The sequence below is a fragment of the Brachyistius frenatus genome, unplaced genomic scaffold (genome assembly GCF_029030835.1).
Source record: "Brachyistius frenatus isolate BFR_SWC_R1_liver_20210118 unplaced genomic scaffold, ASM2903083v1 Contig_306, whole genome shotgun sequence".
Classification (NCBI taxonomy): Eukaryota; Metazoa; Chordata; class Actinopteri; family Embiotocidae; genus Brachyistius; species Brachyistius frenatus.
Window position 1 is genome coordinate 258,584 of NW_027210905.1, and position 20,179 is coordinate 278,762.

The following is a 20,179-nucleotide window of genomic DNA, read 5'->3' on the forward strand; positions in this document are numbered from 1 at the left end:
TCATTTACAACATCCTTCAGTCGTCTTATTCAGCACCTTAATAGAAATGTATTCAATTTGAGGTGTGGAAGCTAAATCCTGCCGAAAAAAAACAACAACTTTGCAATACTATGGCGTTTTGGGCGATCGCAGGTAAATACGTTTGTAACTTGTCCTGTCCAGCTTCTTGTAGTTTCACCACATCACACCTGACAGAAGAAGCACGAGGTCGTATTACAACAGAATAAACTTTATTGTGGTTTTGGAATGACAAGAATTAACTGCAGAGTCCCGGGACATGCAGGAAGAATAACGTTAGCTGCTGATTGTTTTACTTAGAGGTTAGGAGGCGTAGCTACCTGCCTGACAATCATCCACGCCAACACTTTCACTGCGTGTAGGTGGCGCTGTTTCACAAAGTTACCTAATTACATCTCCCCTATGGCAGGCTGTGATAGACACGTACAATTTGGAAGGATTTGTTCCGCAAAAGAAAACCATAAAAAACATAATCAGCGTGAAACAAACTGCAGTTTTAATCATTCGGCATTTTCATATTCACAAAAAAAAAAACGGGCCATTTGATTTTAATATTTAATCATTTTTGCAGTCTCGACATTCAATCATGAAGCACTTCACCTTGTTCAGAGGAACTTAAACTCTCATCTAAAGATGACATGACAACATTTACCATTAACACTGAGTGGACATCCACGTTAAAAAAAAAAAAGTGGTAAATGTTCCTTTTAAGTCTCAGAGGTGTGGGCAAAAAAAATGAACCAAATTAAATTAAAAATTCATAAATCAATTTTCAAATTGTCAAATTCAGTTTACTTTCACTCATTTTCTTTCTCTGCTGTTGTTTTAACTATCAATAACTTGAGTCAGATTTCTGTCCTGATCTGTAAACACACGTGTGCTGATAAATCCCAACACACAACTCACACACACACATTTCAAATGTCATTTTTAAGAGTGCATCACAGTTTACAATCAGAAGAAGTCAACATGACAAAAAAAGGCAGATTAATACAAAAAACAGCTGCATGTTACAACAAAAAGTGACAGGAACACACGCGCGCGCACACACACACTCGACTACATGTAGAAATCATTGCAAACATGTCACACGGATGAGTTCTGTACATTTACAGAGTGAATAGAAAATGGAAAGACGTGGGAGAAGACGAGCCCCACTGTTGCGATATTTTATGTATATTTATATATATTTGTTTGTTTTTTGTGTTCTTTCTTTCTTTCATTTCATTTCTTCTTTTTTTTTTTTTTTTTTTGTGGCAAACACGTTCACAACAGATCGTAATCTACCGAGTGATAAACATTCATGCCGGAAACCAAACTGTCTAAGCATGCAGTCTACGAAACAGGAGCAAACGAAGAGGAAAAAAACAATAAAAAAAACAATAAAAAAAAGACAACCTCCATAACATCTTTACAGAAGGTACATTATCACCATCTTCATCACCATCATCGTCATCGTCGCGTCAAATGATGCCCTGAAGTCTCCCTTTCACTTCTGCGTTTATAAATGCGATCCCTCGGTCAAAGTTTCACCGCAGCCTGAAGCAATCGGCCCTGTTGCTGTGGTTACCTGCAGTTTAGTGTACGTCGAGCTCCGGTTAAAACAGCTGAGTCGAACTATTCCTGACATGTCTAACTACACGTGTACGAATTTTAAGAGACAGCAGCGCAGCAGTGGACGGCAGGAGGCAGAAGAGCTGCGGACAAAAAAACGACAGGCCTCATGCAAGAACACGTTCATATTCAGAAAAACACGTCCGGGAAGAGTTTTTGTTTTGTTTTGTTTTGGTGAACAAAGTGACGTTTGCACCGCAGGCTGTGCGTAAAGAGCAGCGCAGGGAGGTGTGACGTCGCCGCTCAGGTTTGCACTGGAGCCCAGACCAGCCAGGACCTTCCAGAACGAGGAGAGCCCGATGTTGACTTTCACGCCGAAGCAACACCCAGATTTCCACACGTGGGCTAATGTTAGCCACTGAAGCTACATCGTGCTAACGGGGGAGGTAATGTAATCTAGGATCCTGAGAGGGTCTTCTTATTGGAAATCTGGAAACCACAAACAGTTAAAAAAAAACAACTGCTTGTCTGGAGAAAAATAATCTTTTCTTTCTTTAAAAACAGCAGCTCTGAAACGTCTTCCTCCAGCTTTAAATCTTCTTCATGCCGCAATAATTTCCCCGAGACCAAAATGAACCCGCTGAAAAAAGTGGATAAATTTAGTATTTCTCGGGAGAGTTTGATGGTTTTTGAATTGGAACCAGCCCCTAGTGGCCGCCAGTGGTTTTGCACTTTAAGGTACCTCCGCACTGGTTTCGGTCTCGAGGTCTTCATGGATTCTTTCGGTTGAGAGGGACCACGGCTTGTGCCGAGTCTAATTGTGTCTGGTTGTACTGCCGCGGGTCTTGGTTTAGGGTTAGTCCGAGCTCGTGGGGCATGATCTCAGATCACGTGGTATGTTCGTGGTCACGGTGGGAGAAACTTGGTTTGAGGTGACGGGGAGGTGACTTCGAAGTCAAGGAAAAATGGAGGCGTTTCTTTGTTGGCAAGTTGAAGGTAAACCAGCTGGACACATCAGCTGTTTGGTTGTCTTTATGGTTGAATAGTTAATATTAGCTTTTTACTGCGCAGGGGACGGAAGACTATTTCCATTTTCTGCCGTTTATCTGGGGTCGGGGTCGCGACCGAGGGCGGCGTGTCGAGGGAGATAGTCCAGACGTTCCCCTCTCCAGCGACCTTCTTCAGCCCCTCCTGGGGGATCTCGAGGCGTTCCCAGGCCAGATGAAAAGTGGAATCCCTCCAGCTTGTTTCGGGTCTTTCTCAGGGTCTCCAGCCAGTTGGACGTACCCGGAAACCTCCAATGGAAGGTGCCCGAGCAACCTCAACTGACTCCTTTCGATTAATCAAAGCTCCCTCCGGATGTCGGTGGTCCTTATTTGTAAGGCTGCGCCCGGCCACCCGGAGGAAACTCACTTCAGCCGCTCGCATCCAGGATCGCATTCTTTTGCCCGCAACCCAAAGCTCGTGAAACATAGGCGAGAGTTCGAACGCTGATCGACCGGTTAATCGACTGCTTCGCCAAAACGGTCCGCACGTCAATCTCCCGCTCCGTCCTTCACTCGCTAACAAGACCCAGAGATACTTCAACTTAATCACTTGGGGCGAGAACCTCGTCCCAACCTGAAGGGAGCGATCCACCGTTTTCCAAAGAAACCATTCGAGTTTTAGTTACATCTCAACCCATCGAATTAATCAAGAGATCATCCTGACGCTAACTTTGCATTGTGGGATCGATTGGGTCTCTATTGCTTGGAAAACAAGCAATGGGGTAAAATGTTTTACCAAAAACAATCTCAGGTTATCAAACTTTGGAGTAAGTCCAAACAAAACAGTAAAGAGTAAAGAGTTTCATTTTTTTGTGTCTTTTTTTTTAACAGAAAATGTACTTAAAATTCCGGCTTTTATCCTCGTTGGCTTGTTTGCTTCGAGGTAAAACCCGTGTTTTTTCCCGCCGCACAGAAAGTCAGACGATTCCATATTTCAGACCCGAATCATGAGTCTCGCAAACATTAACTGAACGAGCTGCTGACAAACAAACTAGCAGGTTCTTGCATGAAGCCCGGTCACCCTGTGATTTCCCAAGCTTGATGTCCAGCTGAGTGTCATGCATCCCCAAACCTTGAACAAAGAAACAGAGAGACAACACTGCTGTCGCCACTACGGCCCTGAGGGGAATACCTCCATACCTCCTCTCCCCTACACACACACACACACACCCCCACACCCCCATCTCCTCCCTAAATGATTCCCCCCCCCCCCCATCCTCCCTCCCCCGATGGTAAAGTCACATGACACAGACAAGAGGGAGGGACACTAATGCTCCTGTTGGGAAAAAGCGACAGCTCAAAGAAGAGTATATGTTTGACACAGAAGACAGACGAGGAAGTTATTTTTGTTGTTGTAGGGAGGGGGAAGAGTGTGTGTGTGGGGGGGGAGGGGGTGTTATATTTATAATAGATGATGGTTGTAGTTTACCCCCCCGCCCCCCTCCCACAAGTGCCACGCACACCCTCCCTCCCACTCTCGGCCGTTTTTTTTTCATGCGGGCGGGCTGCCGTCTCTATCCCGAGGCGTTGATGTACAGCTGACTCTGCAGGATGTAGTCGATGACGGGCTGACTCAGGTAGTCGACCACGTGGCCGTCACCGTGCTGCAGGGCCAGTCTGGTGGGATGGAGGGGAGAGAGGGGGAGGAGGGGGGGGTTAAAGGTACGTATTTATAGTTTATAGTTCACACTTTTTTTTTAGAGACCGCCAATTCAACTTTTTTAAGAGCTAATATCGGCCGATCATGATCGGTGTCCGATCTATCGGAGCACCCTTCAATTTGCGGCCTTCGTGCACTCTGACGCGGCGCGGAGAACACGGACACCGCTCTGTTCACGTTCTAGCCTGCGTCTGATCCCACCTGCTCTTGGTCGAGCTGACGATGGACATCGGGTGGTTCGTCGCATCTTTCACCACAGTGATGTTGTCCTGGAAAGCGAGGGGAAAAAAATGCACGGCGAGATCAGCCCGAGACGACGGAGGTGTTTGAACGTGAGCCGCGGCTGAACGGCGACACCAACGGGCGCTCTGACCTTGAACTTGCGGAGAACGGAGGAGTGATTCATGATCCTCTCTGTGTCGGCTCCGTCACGGGGAACCACCACGATCCCGAAATCGCCCACGATCACCTCCATCTGAAAAGCACAGGAACACGACCTTCGTCAGGGCCTCGGAGAAAAAAAAAAAAAAAAAAAGGGGTGGAGGAGAACTCCGGTTTCATGAGCTTCAGCCTATTAATACTCCACAATCTGAGAATTTGTTTGCTCAGCAGAATTTTGAGATGGACTGACAGCTAAAAATTGATTTCAAAGTGACTTGAGAGTTTTGACCTTTAATGCAACAGGCTGCTAAATGGAGGATGGTGTCACACCCGTTGTACAAACGCCCGTTGATTAAATGTTTTAGTTTAGTCGGAGACCAAGTCGGCTCGTTAGCTACCTATCTTTGGCTTGGCTAAGATGTTAGTAGTTGGTTCACCGCCTAGCTAGAACATCACTGAGCTGGCATTTCTACCTATTTTAAATTTCTAAGACATTTTTGCTGTAATAGTTTCAGTGACAAAAATGACCAGGCTGACTAATTAACTAATCTACTAATTTTCTAATGAGAAAACTCAACCTAATTTTTCCACAGGTCACGTTTCCATCCAAATGTAGAGCAAAGTTGCAAAAAAATTTGGGAAAATTGCCCAAAAGAAAATGCAAATCAATGTTGATTAGGAGTTTTTTTATTTTTATTTTTAGCTAGACTGCGGTTGGCGCTAATTCTCCAGTCGCTGTTATCCAATCACTGAAGGACGCAACATCTCTGTTTGACTTTCGCTTTTAGTGACACAACTTTTCCACCTTTCTTTCAGTGTAGAAAGTCAATTACAATATTTTACAAGATTTATTTGAATTTTTGGCATTTCCACTCCGAGGTTTTATGCACAAACGGAGAAATGCACATAAAAACAGGTGGATGGAAACACACCTGCAGTCAAATAAATAAACTCTAATGTACACACATCGAGTCAGTAAAAGTATTGACTCCTTGTTTGATCGTAGGGAAAACAAACAGTGGATCTCTCCACGTTCACCACCGCAACTCAGTTGTTGACGCAGGAAAGTTTGCTGCGACTTTTTAGTCCTAAAAAGCCAATTTGACGGAAGACCGTAAGTGACGTCCGTAGCAAATCTGAAACCGCTGTATTTTGTTACCTAATCAGTTCGTTTGACTCATTATTGATGAATTCATCACTCTTTGTTTAGTGCTACTCGTCCTTTGTGTCCTTAAATTCAAAAGTAAATGGAAAAACTCCCACACTTTCTGTTTTTATAAAAGTTTCGATTTTTGAGCGTCGTCGACTTTTAAATACTTCTATCGAAAGACTAACTCTCATTTCCAAAAGTCGTCTTTATATATAACGTATATAACTAACGCTGCACGTGTTTCCTTCGTCAACAACATCGCAACGACCCAGCGGTCATTACGATAGAGTCCTGTGGAGGGGGGAAGTGGGTGGGGGGCAGAGGAGAGGGGGGGGGTAACGGGGCGGGGCTACATGTAGTTAGGGGTGGGGGAGGGGCTACATGTGAGTGGGGCGGGGCTACAGTGTGCTTACATCACTGTCCTTCCACAGGCCAGGGATGCAGAAGGACTCCAGGAGATCACTGCCACACAGGAGCAAGATGCGTAACTCTACAGACGACAAACAGGCAGGAGGAAAGAGACACGTCCTCAGTAAACATCACGTTTACTGGATCCGAAGGGACCAGCAGGAGTTCAAGACACGGCAGGAAGGAAAACCAGAGGACACAACATACGAGTCGGTTCACTTCCAGACACGGAAGAGACCACTCACCGATCTCCTCGTATCTCATCGCGGTCCCCAGGTTGGCATTTTCATCTGACACGACGACACAAAATACATATTAAACATGAATAAGGCAGAAGGATATTACTTGAATTTTTTTTGATATTGCTATTGATGGACAATTTGATTTTGGTGCCGATGCCAAAATATGCTATTTTTGAAGGTAATACAAATTTGTATTTCATAAAACCACATTAAACGTCATCTAATTACAATGATCCACACAAAAACGTCAATAAATGAAAATACAGACTAAATATATATATATTTATGATTTAAACATTTTCAAATACAATTTAAGACAAGGTTAAAATGGTTTCTTCCTTAAAATCCTTTTGAGAAAATATAATACAGGCTTCTTTTTTTTGTTGTTGGTGTTAATTCCTCTCATTTGTCCTTTGTCAACTGTGTAGCTTTTGCGGCAACGACACTGTGGGTCTTACCGACGAAGGTGAATCGTTCCATGTGCGGGCGGACGCAGCAGATTTTGCCCAGACTCTCACTGATCTTCCCCCACAGTTTGACTTGAGCAGAGGGGGACAGAGAGGAAGGAAATTTATCTCCACCGCAGCACGGATCGCACTCGTTCACACATCTGGAAAACTGACGGTAAGAAGCCACGGACTTCCCGGACATCATCGCGTTAAGAATCGAGGACAGCTTCCAGGTCCTTCACGTGGGCAGATGCGTGAGGTTATCGGAGAGGAGAGAAAGGGAGTGTGACTCACCGGCTGTGGGCGAATGATTAATGTTGTTGTGGTTCTGGTAGATGGGCGGGCTCTGGTTCTGCGGCTGACCGATCACAGGAGTGGTCGACGGCGTGCTGACGTTGGACAGAATGCAGCCGGTGACTCTCTGAGGACCAGAAACATCATTTGGAACAGGTGTAATTTCACTTCATCCCCTTCAAACAAGATTTACAAACTTAAAGAAAAAAAAATGTGCCAATAAATCTGATTCTGTTTGAACAGAAAGTTGTTGCCATGACAGTAGACGATGCTTCAAATATGACAGCACCTTATCACCACGCCCCTTTCCATTGCGGTAACGGTGAACCAAACCTTAAACCGGTTTAAATAGTATTGTTATACCGTGGTGGTTTGGTTTTGTTGTGCTATTTTACATTAAAGTCCACGGCAAGGGTCACTTGTTTTCCCCCAAAAGGGGGCGGGGCTTTGCTGCAAGCCATCAGTACAGTTTGAAGGTGGTCACCCAAGATTAGTGTCACCAATTCAGTCTTTGGCCATCGGCCACCAAAATCGTATCACTTCATCCCTGAGTCCAAGTGAACGCTAATTTGGAGAAATCCGCTCGAGGTGTTCCAGAGATATCGCGTTCACGAGCACCGGACAGACGGACGACCTGGAAAACAAAATGTCTCGGTGCACCTGCACTTCATTCATCAGTAAAACTGCACACAAGCCAATAAACACTCACCGGGAAATGATTCAGAGCTCTGTGAAAATGCCTGCTGGCAGAAAATAAGCTTACAGAGAGAATCACAGCCTGTACCCACCTTCATCAGGTCGCGGTGATGCTCCAGCACGCTGCAGGTGGTCTGCCAGGTGTCCTGGTAACACTCCCAGGGGTCCACCCTGCACCGGAGCCAACAAACACAGTCAGGGGATCCAGTTAGAGGATGAACACAAGACGCTGGTTTCATCCACTGTTTACCTCCACTCATTTCATTATTTGTTGCTTTTTTTTTTTTCCTTTTTTTTTTTTTCTTAAATCAGGAGCCTGTCAGCAGATTACGCGTCATTCTGTTTATATCTTCAAAGATTTTTCTTGATAATATTGAATATTTATGAAGAATACAAAATAATATTTTCCTTTACATGTTATATTTATTTTGTTTAACAGGGGAAAATTTACTAATCAGGGTTCGTGAGGGGAATCGATCAGATTTTGATTGCGTTGTTTCTGATTAGTCAGTAAACAAATTATCCAATTGAGATGCACAAGCAGCTCGAAACATAAAGAATGTGAAATAACCCAAAACAGGAAAATCAAACCAGGTAATTTTCAGAGGAGACGTTTCTCTGAAAGATAAATCACATCTCACCTGATCCAGTCGGAGGACTGGACGGCCATCTGACACATGGTGAGACGATGTTTGCTGGACACGAGACCCTGGGGACACACAGAGCAGCGCGGTCAGCCCACAGCTGCGCAACTAAATACAACATCTGGACCGAGAGTCTGAGGAGACTGAACGAAGCCAGCGGGCCTTCAGTTTATCCCGTTCAGTCCTTACATTTCTCACCCGGTGAGCGTTGGCATTGATGAAGAGATAACTGATGGTCCCGAACTGTCAGGCATCTTTCTGAGAGATTATCAAACATGAAAGCAGGCAGGAGTTGTCTTCACGAAAATAGGTCGAGAACAGGTGCGAGCTCAGCGCTTTTACATTTGTGTGAAAGCAAGTGGGACCTTCGCCTTATTTTCCACCTAAGATATAAGATATAATAATTTCCTGCCGTCATTAGTTTCTATCAGGTCTGACATATTAACGAGGTGATAACTGATGTGGATAACCTCCACCGGTAATAATCCATCAGCTGCATCGTTCAGCTGCAGGTAATGAAGCTGGAATTTATTTTTTTTCTTTAATAATAAATCACCTCGGAAATGAACAGAAAGGATTCCTGATGTGGCTGAAACTGGATTTCTGTTGCATCTATTATTCATGTTGTGTGTTTCTATAGACGCAGAGAAAAGTAGGACAAGACCTTCATTAATTCCTGCAGGACGCGGAGTGGAAAAAAACAGCAGCAGCAGCAGAGCTGCAGCTGCAAGCGGTGTGATGATATCTGTGGTTACTGATGAACAAACCAAACAACACATCGTCCGACTCCTAACAGGCAGAGGAAGACGCTCATTAAATTAACCTTGAAGGAACAAAAGAAATCTGTTTGCGTCACTTCTGAAATGTTCCAATTGTTGGTCAGATAACGGATCAATATTAGTCAGGTTGGATGGATGGATTTCGAGTCTCTACGTTCTCCTCTTACTGCTGTAACTTCTCATAGAGTGACATCAACCAAATTCAAATCAATAAAGCAAGTAACATTCGCAAATAAGCAAAGCATGCACCGCCCCGTCCATGTTATTATGGGATGGTCGTTTGTTCCGACGGCTGTCAGACTGTATAACTCCGCCATATAATAACAGCGTTGCACTGTTCATCTCATTTCATTTTATAGCACCGGACATTTTTTTTCCATTCATCCCAAACTGTATTTATTTATTTTTTAATTTAATTTTTTTTTTTGTGTGTGTATATAGTCTACGTGTGTGTATTTATTTATAAATAAGTATTTTTTATATATCTTATTTCTTATATCTTATATGTATTTGTAAAAAATTTATATTGTGTGCACTTATTGTTTTTTTCTTGCTGCTGTGACGACCGAATTTCCCTGCTGTGGGATGAATAAAGTCACTCTTATCTTATCTTATGGACAACTTCAACATCTGTTGTAAGACAGATCATAGACCGCATTGCTTCCGTCAGAACTTAAGTGATCAGTGGAAAACCCAAAGCTTTTTGGAGAACTGACGCAAACGCAAGAGTACTGAAAAGATTATGTCGAAGAGCTGAATGTAAATGATTTTTAGACAAAACTGCAGGTACATTGTAAAAATTTATGAAATTACACTTAACTTCTATGACCACAAAAAAAAAAAGGAGGAGTCAGGGGTCCCACTCCCAGTCAAATATCAAATTCCCTGACTTTCATTGACTAAAAAGCAGAAATTCATTGGCCTATAATAACAGAAAAACAGGCTGCTGCTGTGCTGAGCAAACAGGAAAACAACGGCATTTCTGTTTAAAACAGGCCGATATTGAAAGAAATTAAATTAATGTCTAAATACTGGTGGCAGAAAAAAAAGAACTTAACTAACAATAATGGTAATTAACTCTCAACCTAATAAGCTACATTTTTTTCATTTCTGTCGGTGACCACTAATGCTACCAAACATACGCGCTAGCTAGCTACCGTTATAGCTACATACATGGAAAATATAAAATTTTGATAAATGGCAACTAAAATTTAAACATGCAAACAAAATTCCCTTATATTTCATGACTTCGCCCCCCAAAAAAACGATAAAATTCCCCGACTTTCCCTGTCAAGGAAAAGGCGTTTTTAAAAAATTCCCTTATATTCCCTGACCGGTGGAAAAACCTGAGCAGGAAACATCACAAAATTGAAATGACAATAAAAACAACGCTCGCTTTTTTGTTCTCCATAACCGATGAATTGATGAACTCCTCCAGATCAGTTCCTACTGAACGACTCTTTCACTTGTTCTCTACTTGATTCCACATAAACTGTTAACGCGTTTTTTCACTGCCTATCAGATGAGTTTGTGTACATTTTTGATTGTCTATTGTTTTCCCCACTTTTTCTCAAGAGCGCCGTTGTTACTCCACTACAGAAAAAAACTAATCTAGATCCCATCTAGGTTTAGCAACTAATCCTAACCAACCTCCCAGACATAAGAAAAATCCTTAAAAAAGGTATGTCTACAAACGGCCGCACGGGTATTTAACCCTGCGCGACCTGTAGGATGTGTAGCCGTCGGGCTTCAGAGTGGACCACGGCACTGAAACGCTCCTCGTCAAAGTAGTCAATCATCCTAAAATTCGAAAAAGATGCAAAAAAACTTTCTGTTCTAGTTTTGTTAGACCGGAGGGTCCCTCTCAACAGGACTTTTCATTAATCTCGAGGCAACTTCACATCCGAAAAAGTCATCATTTTCCGTGAGGTTCCACAGGGCTCAGTTCTTGGTCCTCTGATGTTCGATCTATACATGCGTCCTCTTAGTATAATTACAATGTACGCCGATGACACACAGCTGCACGTCTCATTTTCCTTAAGACAACCTGGATGAGCTTTTTTTGTAGCTGCATTCAGGACATCAACCGCTGGAAGTCTTAAAAGTTTCTCCAACTTAACAAAGAAAATACTAAAATTCAAAATGTAGGCTCCATTTTCTTTAAAGCACAGTGAGCATGTCAGAAACCTGAATGTTATTATAAATACCGATCTTAACTTCCAGTATCGCAGGACAGCCTTCTAAGAACCTTTTCAGGAGCTTCCTGTCTCCGTCTGAATCACAAACTCGAGTGTTCAGACTTTTACAAATGTGAAATACGTCCAAAATTTCCAGCTAACGAGGCTCAAGTGAGCAAAAAAATGTCTCTTGTGTTTGATGCCCGTTGCTTTCGGCTTCTCACGTTTCTATTCGTGTTTACTCACGTTGAGCACATTGAGTGAGTTTGCATTCGTATGAAAGGTGCAAAACAAGAATTTAATAAAACGACTTAACTCTACTTACAGGTTTTCCGTAGGAGTCGTGCACCGGTGAGATGATCCCTCCGATCACGATGAAGCGCCCCGTTTTGTGCAGATATTCTCTGGCTTTTTCTGCACATGAAGACAGAAAAAAATAAAATAAATTAAGAGCAGGTTGTTGTTTTTTTTGGTAGACTTTTTTTTTTTTTAACTGAGACTGAAGCTGTTAAAACTGTTTTCCGTCACGTCTGATTCCAAAGTCTGAAATGCATGCTGGGAAGTTTGCTGAGAGGCTTGTTTAGTTTCTTAAAAAACTGCTCAGAAGTCTGAAACTAAAAACCTTTTATTTTATTTTTTAATTAATTAATTTCTTTTTAATTTTCATATAAACAGGTATGTGCTAGACGTGCTAAAAATAACTCAAAAATAATAATAACTGAAGTTCAGCAGACTTTTGACTTGTTGCCACTGTTTGTTTCTTTGTTTGTTTTTAGTAAAAACTTCACCTCAGGCTTCATCTGCATTCCCAATAACCTTTTTTCTTAACCTATTGAACAGTTTTGTTGCCACGGCGACCGTGACCCCTAAACGAGCCCTTCCAGTGAGAATATGACTGATGGCAACCTTTTGTTTGACTTCTTGGCAAAGTTTCCCTCTGTTGCTGCGACGTTTAGGAATCTGACTGCTGAAAACAGAAATCTGAGTTGTTGAAGCTGCATCGAGTCACCGTGAATATTTCTGGCATGAATTCGACTCGACGCGGAGCAACTCAGCAGCCGTGTCAGATTTCAAACCATTTGTTTTGAAGTGACGTGGACTCTCTGAAACCAGGTCTGAAGTTTCTGACTGTCGTATTACATGTTAGGTAAAAAAAAAAAAAAAAAAAAACCTTCATCAGCTTGTTACTTTTATTTCTGTTTCTATCCAACGTTTTCCTGAATGTTAAGTTTGTTTTCATAAAAGCTGCAACCAGACACTTGTTGTTATTTTATTTTTTTAAATCACTTATGAATAATCTATTTAAATGGCTGCTATTCATGTATCTGTCTCTCAATCCACTGATTTCTTTCAAGCAGGTTGGTTAGTTTCTGTTGGCTGATGAAATAATGAAATCTGAGTCTATAATAGAGACCGGAGAGGGGCCCGGTAATATCTTATTCAGCTCCAAGGCCTCTCGGGAGGTTCATCCAGCCATGGGTGGGTACAAAACCGGCAACTTCTGTACACAAAAATGATGGGGATTAACGTGTTTCTAATCTGTTTTAATGGCTTTATTTTCACCTCTGTGCTGCTGTAAGGTTTGTTTTATTTTATACTGGAATTTTCTGTGGTTTTAGGACAGATTTTGAATTTGAAATGTAATTTTTTTGAAAGACCTAAAACTCCTTAGAGTCTACATGATGTTACATGTGACCCTTAATCAATACTGTAAAAAGGACTTTAATTGATCGTTATGGTGTGGACATTCATTTGAACAGGTGAATAATTAGAGCACAATTAAAGCAACTTGAAGTTATTTTATTGGATTATCTCCATAATTTAAAAAGCATGTAAGGGGAAAATCTTAAAAATGCCCTGTATAGCTTAGAAACAATCTCTTATTGTAATTTTGCCTAGACTGAAAAGTCTTTTCAGATAGCTATAAATTAAGGGATATTTTATTTTTATCTGTTTACTTTAAAGAGACAATGTTCCCCTAAAAAAAAAATCCCTGAAACTAAAGATAATTATTCATACGACCCATTAAAAATAGCTGTGGTATTATTATTATTCATGATTAAATAATTAACCTAAATTTTGAGGTTTAAAAAAATGAGGGGATTGTCTTTCATGCTGCCCTGAGGGGGATATACCACATCTGTAAAAGCATCTGTCAGGAGAGATGAACACTGTAAACTCTGCCATTTTGAGGTAATTTCGTCTCACCAGCAGCAGAAACCTTCAGTTTTGTCGTTGAATAATTCATTTGCGTGTCTTTTTACTTCCTCTGAGGCCTGCAGCCTCCGCTAATGACGCAGGAAACAGCCGCTGAGCAAGGCACTGACAGCCTGCTGCTGCTGCCCGGACCGTAGACGGCCCACGATGCGTCCCGTCTGGCTTGTTTTGCAATCGTGTTTCGGTTGCAGTTTTATGAGGATGAGGGTGGCCCCGGAGGGTGGGGGGTGGGGATCCCCAAAAGAATCCGTGAATTAGGTTTCATTTGTGGGCTGCGCCACACGACCCGCGAGGCCCCCGCTGGAGGTTTTTTTTTTTTTTTTTTAACACGGAGCGTTTCCGTGTTTTCCTCCGTGACACGGATTGAGGTGGTGATCTCACGCTGGTCTCATTGTCTCACTCTTTTGGTTTTTGTGCGTACTGTGTGGATGTCGCGATGGAGCCGTCGCCCATTTCTAAGCACCACCCTGCTGGACAGCAGCCACCTGACACTCCAACCAAACCCCATTCATATTTCCATCATTTTTACGATTTAAGATTCGGATGATTAGGAACAACATTTCAGGTTTTTTTTCTGGTCATCTTTATCTCCAAATAAACAGTCGGTCCTACCCTCCTCCCCCCAACCCCTCCCCCACTCTATCATCATCACCACCCCACCACCACCACCACCACCCCCTTCTCACAGCGCAGATGCTCACCGAACATATGGATGTGTCCCTTGGTGATGGGGTTGAAGCTGCCGCAGGACAGCAGGATGACGTGGGTTTTGGTGTTTTCTGTCATGTTTTTTGTTTTTTTCTTCTCCTCTCTGTTTTCTTCAGTCCTGTGTACCGGTCCGTTCCGGTCCCGGTTCCTGGCGAAGCTCTGTGATGCCGGGACGTCGGTTGTTTGGAGAAGGCAGCCGCCGCAGAGACAGAGAAAGAGGGAGAGAGAGAGAGAGAGAGAGAGAGAGAGAGAGAGAGAGAGAGAGAGAGAGAGAGAGAGAGAGAGAGAGAGAGAGAGGCGAGGCTGGTGTGTCTGCGGCAGGATGCTGGAGGAAGCAGCGTCGGTGCGTTAAAGAGACACGCATACAGCAGCCGGTGGGCCGCCACCGCTGAGCTCGGTTCAAAACGGCGCTGTGACTTTAACGGCCTGATTACGGTGAGGAACCACCTCGGGGCCGACAGCATCACAAGACAGCAAAAGATCATCTCACATCACTCGGATCTCCTGGGAAAAAAAAGAAGCAAAGTGAGGTGTGTTGGAAGGAAGCACAAGAACAATAAGTTTAAGGTTAAGGGGCCGAGGGGTCGGAGGTCACATGGAGAAAGAGACCCAAAACAAATGAAAAAAGCAAAATGTCTACAAGTCTGATGAATAAATTGTGTATAAAGTTGGAGGATATGACAGATCTTAAGAAGTGAGGCCAAAACAACCTAATTGCCCCCTGCTGGTGGTTGTTTGAGGTACAGGTGATAAGCCCCGCCCCTTCCAAGATAGCCAATGAGCCCCCCCAAAAAAGTCCTCAAATAAAAGTTTGCTCAAATCTGGTTTGTGTCTTATTACGGACATTTTTTGTGTTCAGTTTTCTGGTCAGTTTGGTTACTTAACGCGATCAAAAAGGGTTTGTGACATCATGATTGACAGTTGGCCAGCGTGAGTAGGTTGCAGAGGTGCGAATGTGTGGGCGGGGCATAGCGAGCCCAAGATGGCAGTGGCCATATAAGCGATACTAAAAAAATGTATATTTTAATGTTTGCTTTGACGATTTACAGAAATATGAGGGACAAATCTCATTAGGGGGATCTTCTGCAACTCTTTTGCTTCTCTAAATTTGATCTGCTGCTGTTTCTCATGTTTTTCTGCAGCGCCCTCTAGCTGCAAAAAAACCAACTGTTGACAACTGTCCAAAGAGGATGGAGATCCCTGCATGATTGGTTAAAATCCAAATCCATAAATATAGATTTCTTCTCCTTTGAATGTATACGACTACGATTAACTTTGAAGGATAAACAAATAGAATTTCTTGTGAACAACATAATAATCATAACCAAATATTGTACACGTAAATGTTGATTTGCTAAATCCTCTGCAGTGTTGGAATGCACTTAAAAATTAACTCTCACTCCAAAGGAAATGTAGAAGAAAAGTTAAGCAAACCCAATGCCACAAAGTTAGTTGCACTTTTGTCTGAATATTGTTTAATTTAACCCGTAGCTGTTTTTGTTGTTGTTGTTGTTTGGTTTGGTTTAGTATATATTGACATCCATTTGTGAAATATATATTGTATTGCATTTTAGGAGGTGTGAGACAACTGATACTCGACTGACATTGTTTTGTACAGTTTTTTTGTATGTTCTAAATAAAGTAAAATAAAAACAAAATGTAAACAAAAAAAACCCATCTAGATTACCCATCTACACTCCACTCCGGTAGGTGGCGGTAATGCCACCATTACACTGTTTGCCGCGACGCCATTAAAAGCAAGAAGAAGATGATCATCTCTAACCAGTTCCTGTTGACAAAAACGCAGGTTTTTGACAAATGGGGGATCATACTTATTATTTAGGAGAAGAAAAAATAAAGGGGCGCGAGTCCTCGTCGTTGAAGAAGCAAGAGCACGAGGAGGCCAAACGGAGCCGGGACCGACGACGGCAGAGAACCAGGGTGAACATCGGAGTGGCCTTCCCCAGGTGGAGATCACTGCTGCGGGACAGATGTTTCCATACTGACGCCGAGGTCGCTTGTTTCCTGCTGGACTGGTCAGTCTGAATTACAACAACTTTAATATCCGTTTCTTCTGTTGGAAAAAAAACAACAACAACAAAAAAAAACATCATCTCTGCAAGATTGTCATTTTTTTTTTTTTTTTTTAACTTCTGTGTGTTTCAAATTTTTAATTAATCTTCGTTCTGCTGAACATTCATGCCGATAAATGTCATACAGAAAAGCTTTGCTGCAAATATCGAACATCACAGTGTTAATTCATGTTTAAAGTCTTTTTTTTTTTAATTAAATACAAATCCTCTGCAATTGCCTCTCATGAACTAATAAATATTGTTCACTCAAAGGTGCATTGTGGTGGTTTTTCATTGGTTTTTTTTTTCTGGAATCTATTAATTCACTCGGTGTTGCAGACACTTTGCAGACAGTAGTTTTTTTTTTTCTTCCAGAAGGCGTACAAGTGTCGCACGTGCGAGTTTTGTCACGCAAGCGCTCACTTTCCTCGTGTCACTCGTGTTTCTTCCAGCCACGCGCGAGGTCGCGCCTTCTCGACTCCCGCGAGGGGAACGCCTTTCCAAGTCAGAGCTCCGTCCGAGTCCAGCGTCGGTGCTTCCAGCGGGACGGACAGGCGAGTCCTCAAACGTTGAACATAATAAACGTGTTTGTTCACAGGAAGAAAGTCGCTGATTAATGTGTTTTGCATAACATGTCACGTGTTTCGTATGAGGTGTCGAAAGAGTTTTTAGAGACTGTTCCTGTTGCACGTGAACGCAGCACGGTGATGAAGCAGGGTGATGGATTTGGCCAGAGGCGCTCGGTGTTGACGGTCTGACCCTGGGGGGACGAATTCGCGGGTGCACAACCGTACGAACGTGAAAGAAAAACCCACCCGGATGCCCCTGACCTGACGCGTCTTCTTCAGGTCTCGGAGAGTGAAGATCTGCTCCATCGTAAAACGTGAATCCGAGTAGTTTGACTTCTCCGCTCAAGTTTTCAGGTCCGTGTTGAAATCACAAATGTTTACGTACCCAGTGGTCACAAAAACGTTGACGATGTTGATCAAGAGACGTAACTTTGGAACACTTCACCGTGAAGGTTACAGCCTCCCCCGCGCTCCGTGATTGTCGCTGTGCCGAGCTTCGTGTTCACGCACCGGGAACTGAAGTTTTTTTTTTCTGCCGTATATTCATAATCGATACATCTGTAATGTCTTCATTCCTACAGCTTACATGACACGAGCGTCGTGGAGGAGGACACGGAGGGAGATGTTTTCAACGACCCCGAGAACAGCGCGTAAGTCGTACTTCCCGCTGCCGTTCATGTTCCCATTTCAGTTTATTCCCCTTCATGAAGTTCCCGTTTTCTAAATCACGTCTTCCTCTCAAGAGCCGAATGGGCCGACGGAGGTTCGCCTTACTCTCGCCGAGGCGACGAAGAGGCGGACGACGGCTCCGACGAAGAGCGCCTCCCGCCAGTTCGAACGCCGTTTGTCGCCGGTCAGTCTTTGCTGCTGGTCGGTGTTCGTGCCGAAGAATAAACAGATAGGAAGCGGCAAAAGATACCGACTTCATATTTACACATTGAAATAACAGCCTGCTGACTCGTCACACCTTATTTAAAAAACAACAACCCAACTTGCTCCAAAACACTGAAGGTCCTAATTTAGATCTAAAAGTTCTATCGGCTTAAATTTACTTTGTTACTGCAAGTTAACGACAGCTGATTCGACCTGCTGTTTGTCATTTTCTAGTGACAATCAGCACCAACTCAAAGTGGGAAGCTTCTACTTGAATTTGTTTTTATTACACTGGTGCACCCAAATATATTTTCTGTAAATTTCACTCCCATATCTGAGCTACATTCTCTCACTGTAGAGTCTTGCTGATGGTTTAAACTAGAATATATTTTCGCTGATGTTTTTTTTTTTTTTTATATCATCACATTAGCAACATTTTCCTTGTCTCCCTTCGTCCCTCCAGACGTCCCACAGCAACGTGTCTGTAAGGAGGAGGAGTTTCTCTCTGACCATCAGTTTTGTAACCAGCAGAGGAACTCCAGTCTGGACCAGGAGGAACTAGAACCTCCACAGATGAAAGAGGAACAGGAAGAACTAGAACCTCCACAGATTAAAGAGGAGCAGGAGGAACCAGACCCTCCACAGATTAAAGAGGACCAGGAGGAACTCTGCACCAGTCAGGAGGGAGAGCAGCTCGAACTGAAGCAGGAGACGGAATCCGTCATGGTGACTCCTGCTGATGAGGAAAGTAACCACAGTGAACCAGAACCAAACGGTGACCAATTCTTCTCTCACAACTCTCCTGTAGCCGAGAGCCGAGATCGGAGAGGAAGCCGGCACGAAGACTCGGGATCAACTGGAAATGCGGAGCTGAAGCCGAAGAAGAGACGTCAGAGTAACAATGAAGACGACTCTTCTGTGTCAGACACTCTGCGTAACGCCGACATTGGTAAACAGTCTCTGAAATGTGACTTTTGTGGACAGCTTTTTAAATACGAGTCCGAATCAGGAAGACGCCACCACACAGGTGAGGAGTCCTTTGCTTGTGAAACATGTGGTAAGAGATTCTATCGGATTTATTTAATGAAATATCACAGAAGTACTCACACAGGTGAGAAGCCGTAGTCCTTAAACATCTATGGAAGAAAAAGAAATTCTATCACAAGACCAACTTGACGAAACACAAAGGTTAAAAAGCAGAGCGGTCGGATTTAAAGTGCCTTTAGTTTGGACTTCAACAACGATCAGGTGAGTTTAATACAGGTCACACTGTGTGAGATGGCTCTAATAAAATCTGGTTTCAATCATAGATTGTACATAAACATGGATGTAGCTTCTAGGTCTGAAAAGTGAAGCTGATGCAGATGTGCCTTACAGTGCAATACCACCGAGGGCCACTGGGGGGCTGGCTCCGTACAAAGAGCTTCAACTTCTCTCATGAAATACAAAGTCAATAAATGTTTTCCACAAGTCATTATGGTGTCATTAGTTCAATTTACTCCTTCTGATCAGTGTTGTGGTGGTCCTTCTGAAAATATTTCCATCATTAATTAAATATTAGGCCTAAAAAACAACAACATACGTTTGGGAGAGTTTTTGGGTTCTCAGTCATATACAAACCTGACCCCGCCCCAGCTCTTCCAAATATGGTTATCCAAAAACCCTACGGTGGCGACTGCTAAAAAGTTTTTTTTCATTCGATTTAAATCAAACTTGGCATATTGAAAAAAAATATTCAGTTGGAACAAATACATTATAAACTGAGCTATACTGTTTTTGAAATACAAATCAGTAGCAATCAACAGAAAATAGATAAAGAGAACAACAATAAAGAAATTGAAAAAAACAAAACGGAACAAAATACTAAAGAGGCGACGGCTAAAATAACAGACTGTAACTTTTAAAGCAGCAGTCCACAAACGAATGGACGACGTCACAGTAGGTCGCTGCTCGGTTTGTTACAAAACTGATTGATTGGACGATTATTGTAACTGCGATCATCATCTGTCTAAGTGGTAGTAATGCATGCAACGATCAGTGCCTGTTGTTTTTCCGATCTCGTGTATTAATTCTGACAGTAAAACTTTGTGACTCTTAAGAACACCAGATTTACACGCAAAATAAGAAGCCGTAGTCTCGCGAAGGGGGAGCTGGTAAAAGTTTCCATCGAAGTTGTGATCCATTTCCATATGAGAAGCCTTACCCCTGAAACACCTGTGGGAAAAAGATTCAAACGTGAACG

General features: G+C 42.9%; 2 protein-coding genes across 3 annotated transcripts; one reads left to right on the top strand and one right to left on the bottom strand.

Annotated features, from left to right (window-relative positions):
* Positions 1–213: 213 nt before the first annotated feature.
* Positions 214–14,651, bottom strand: nmnat2 (nicotinamide nucleotide adenylyltransferase 2). Of its 2 annotated transcripts, none has more exons than XM_069722816.1 (11): positions 14,417–14,651; positions 11,815–11,912; positions 8,540–8,607; positions 7,991–8,069; positions 7,203–7,329; positions 6,918–6,998; positions 6,463–6,507; positions 6,223–6,299; positions 4,652–4,753; positions 4,480–4,547; positions 214–4,235 (listed from the first exon to the last, which is right to left on the bottom strand). In XM_069722816.1, the coding sequence occupies exons 1-11, from the start codon at positions 14,499–14,501 to the stop codon at positions 4,133–4,135; spliced, it is 933 nt and encodes a 310-aa protein (XP_069578917.1). In that variant the 5' UTR covers positions 14,502–14,651; the 3' UTR covers positions 214–4,132. The 2 variants fall into 2 exon arrangements, with proteins under 2 accessions (XP_069578917.1, XP_069578918.1); XM_069722817.1 differs by having other exon boundaries at positions 11,824–11,912; positions 14,417–14,650.
* Positions 14,652–16,241: 1,590 nt separating this feature from the next.
* LOC138635393 (zinc finger protein 853-like) lies at positions 16,242–19,411 on the top strand. Its single transcript, XM_069722823.1, has 5 exons — positions 16,242–16,459; positions 16,948–17,049; positions 17,646–17,714; positions 17,808–17,917; positions 18,401–19,411. Exons 1-5 carry the CDS (start codon positions 16,242–16,244, stop codon positions 19,060–19,062), a joined length of 1,161 nt encoding a protein of 386 aa, XP_069578924.1. The 3' UTR covers positions 19,063–19,411.
* Positions 19,412–20,179: the final 768 nt, after the last annotated feature.

Excerpts from the sequence above, each read along its gene's own strand:
- nmnat2 (XM_069722816.1), bottom strand. The coding sequence starts at position 14,501 with ATGACAGAAAACACCAAAACCCACGTCATCCTGCTGTCCTGCGGCAGC. Across the intron at positions 11,913-14,416 it reads GGGACACATCCATATGTTCG|AAAAAGCCAGAGAATATCTG; the intron begins GTGAGCATCTGC and ends CTTCATGTGCAG. Across the intron at positions 8,608-11,814 it reads ACGGAAAACCTGTAAGTAGA|GGTCTCGTGTCCAGCAAACA; the intron begins GTTAAGTCGTTT and ends GTGTGTCCCCAG.
- LOC138635393 (XM_069722823.1), top strand. The coding sequence starts at position 16,242 with ATGGGGGATCATACTTATTATTTAGGAGAAGAAAAAATAAAGGGGCGC. Across the intron at positions 17,050-17,645 it reads GCTTCCAGCGGGACGGACAG|CTTACATGACACGAGCGTCG; the intron begins GCGAGTCCTCAA and ends TCATTCCTACAG. Across the intron at positions 17,715-17,807 it reads AACGACCCCGAGAACAGCGC|AGCCGAATGGGCCGACGGAG; the intron begins GTAAGTCGTACT and ends CTTCCTCTCAAG.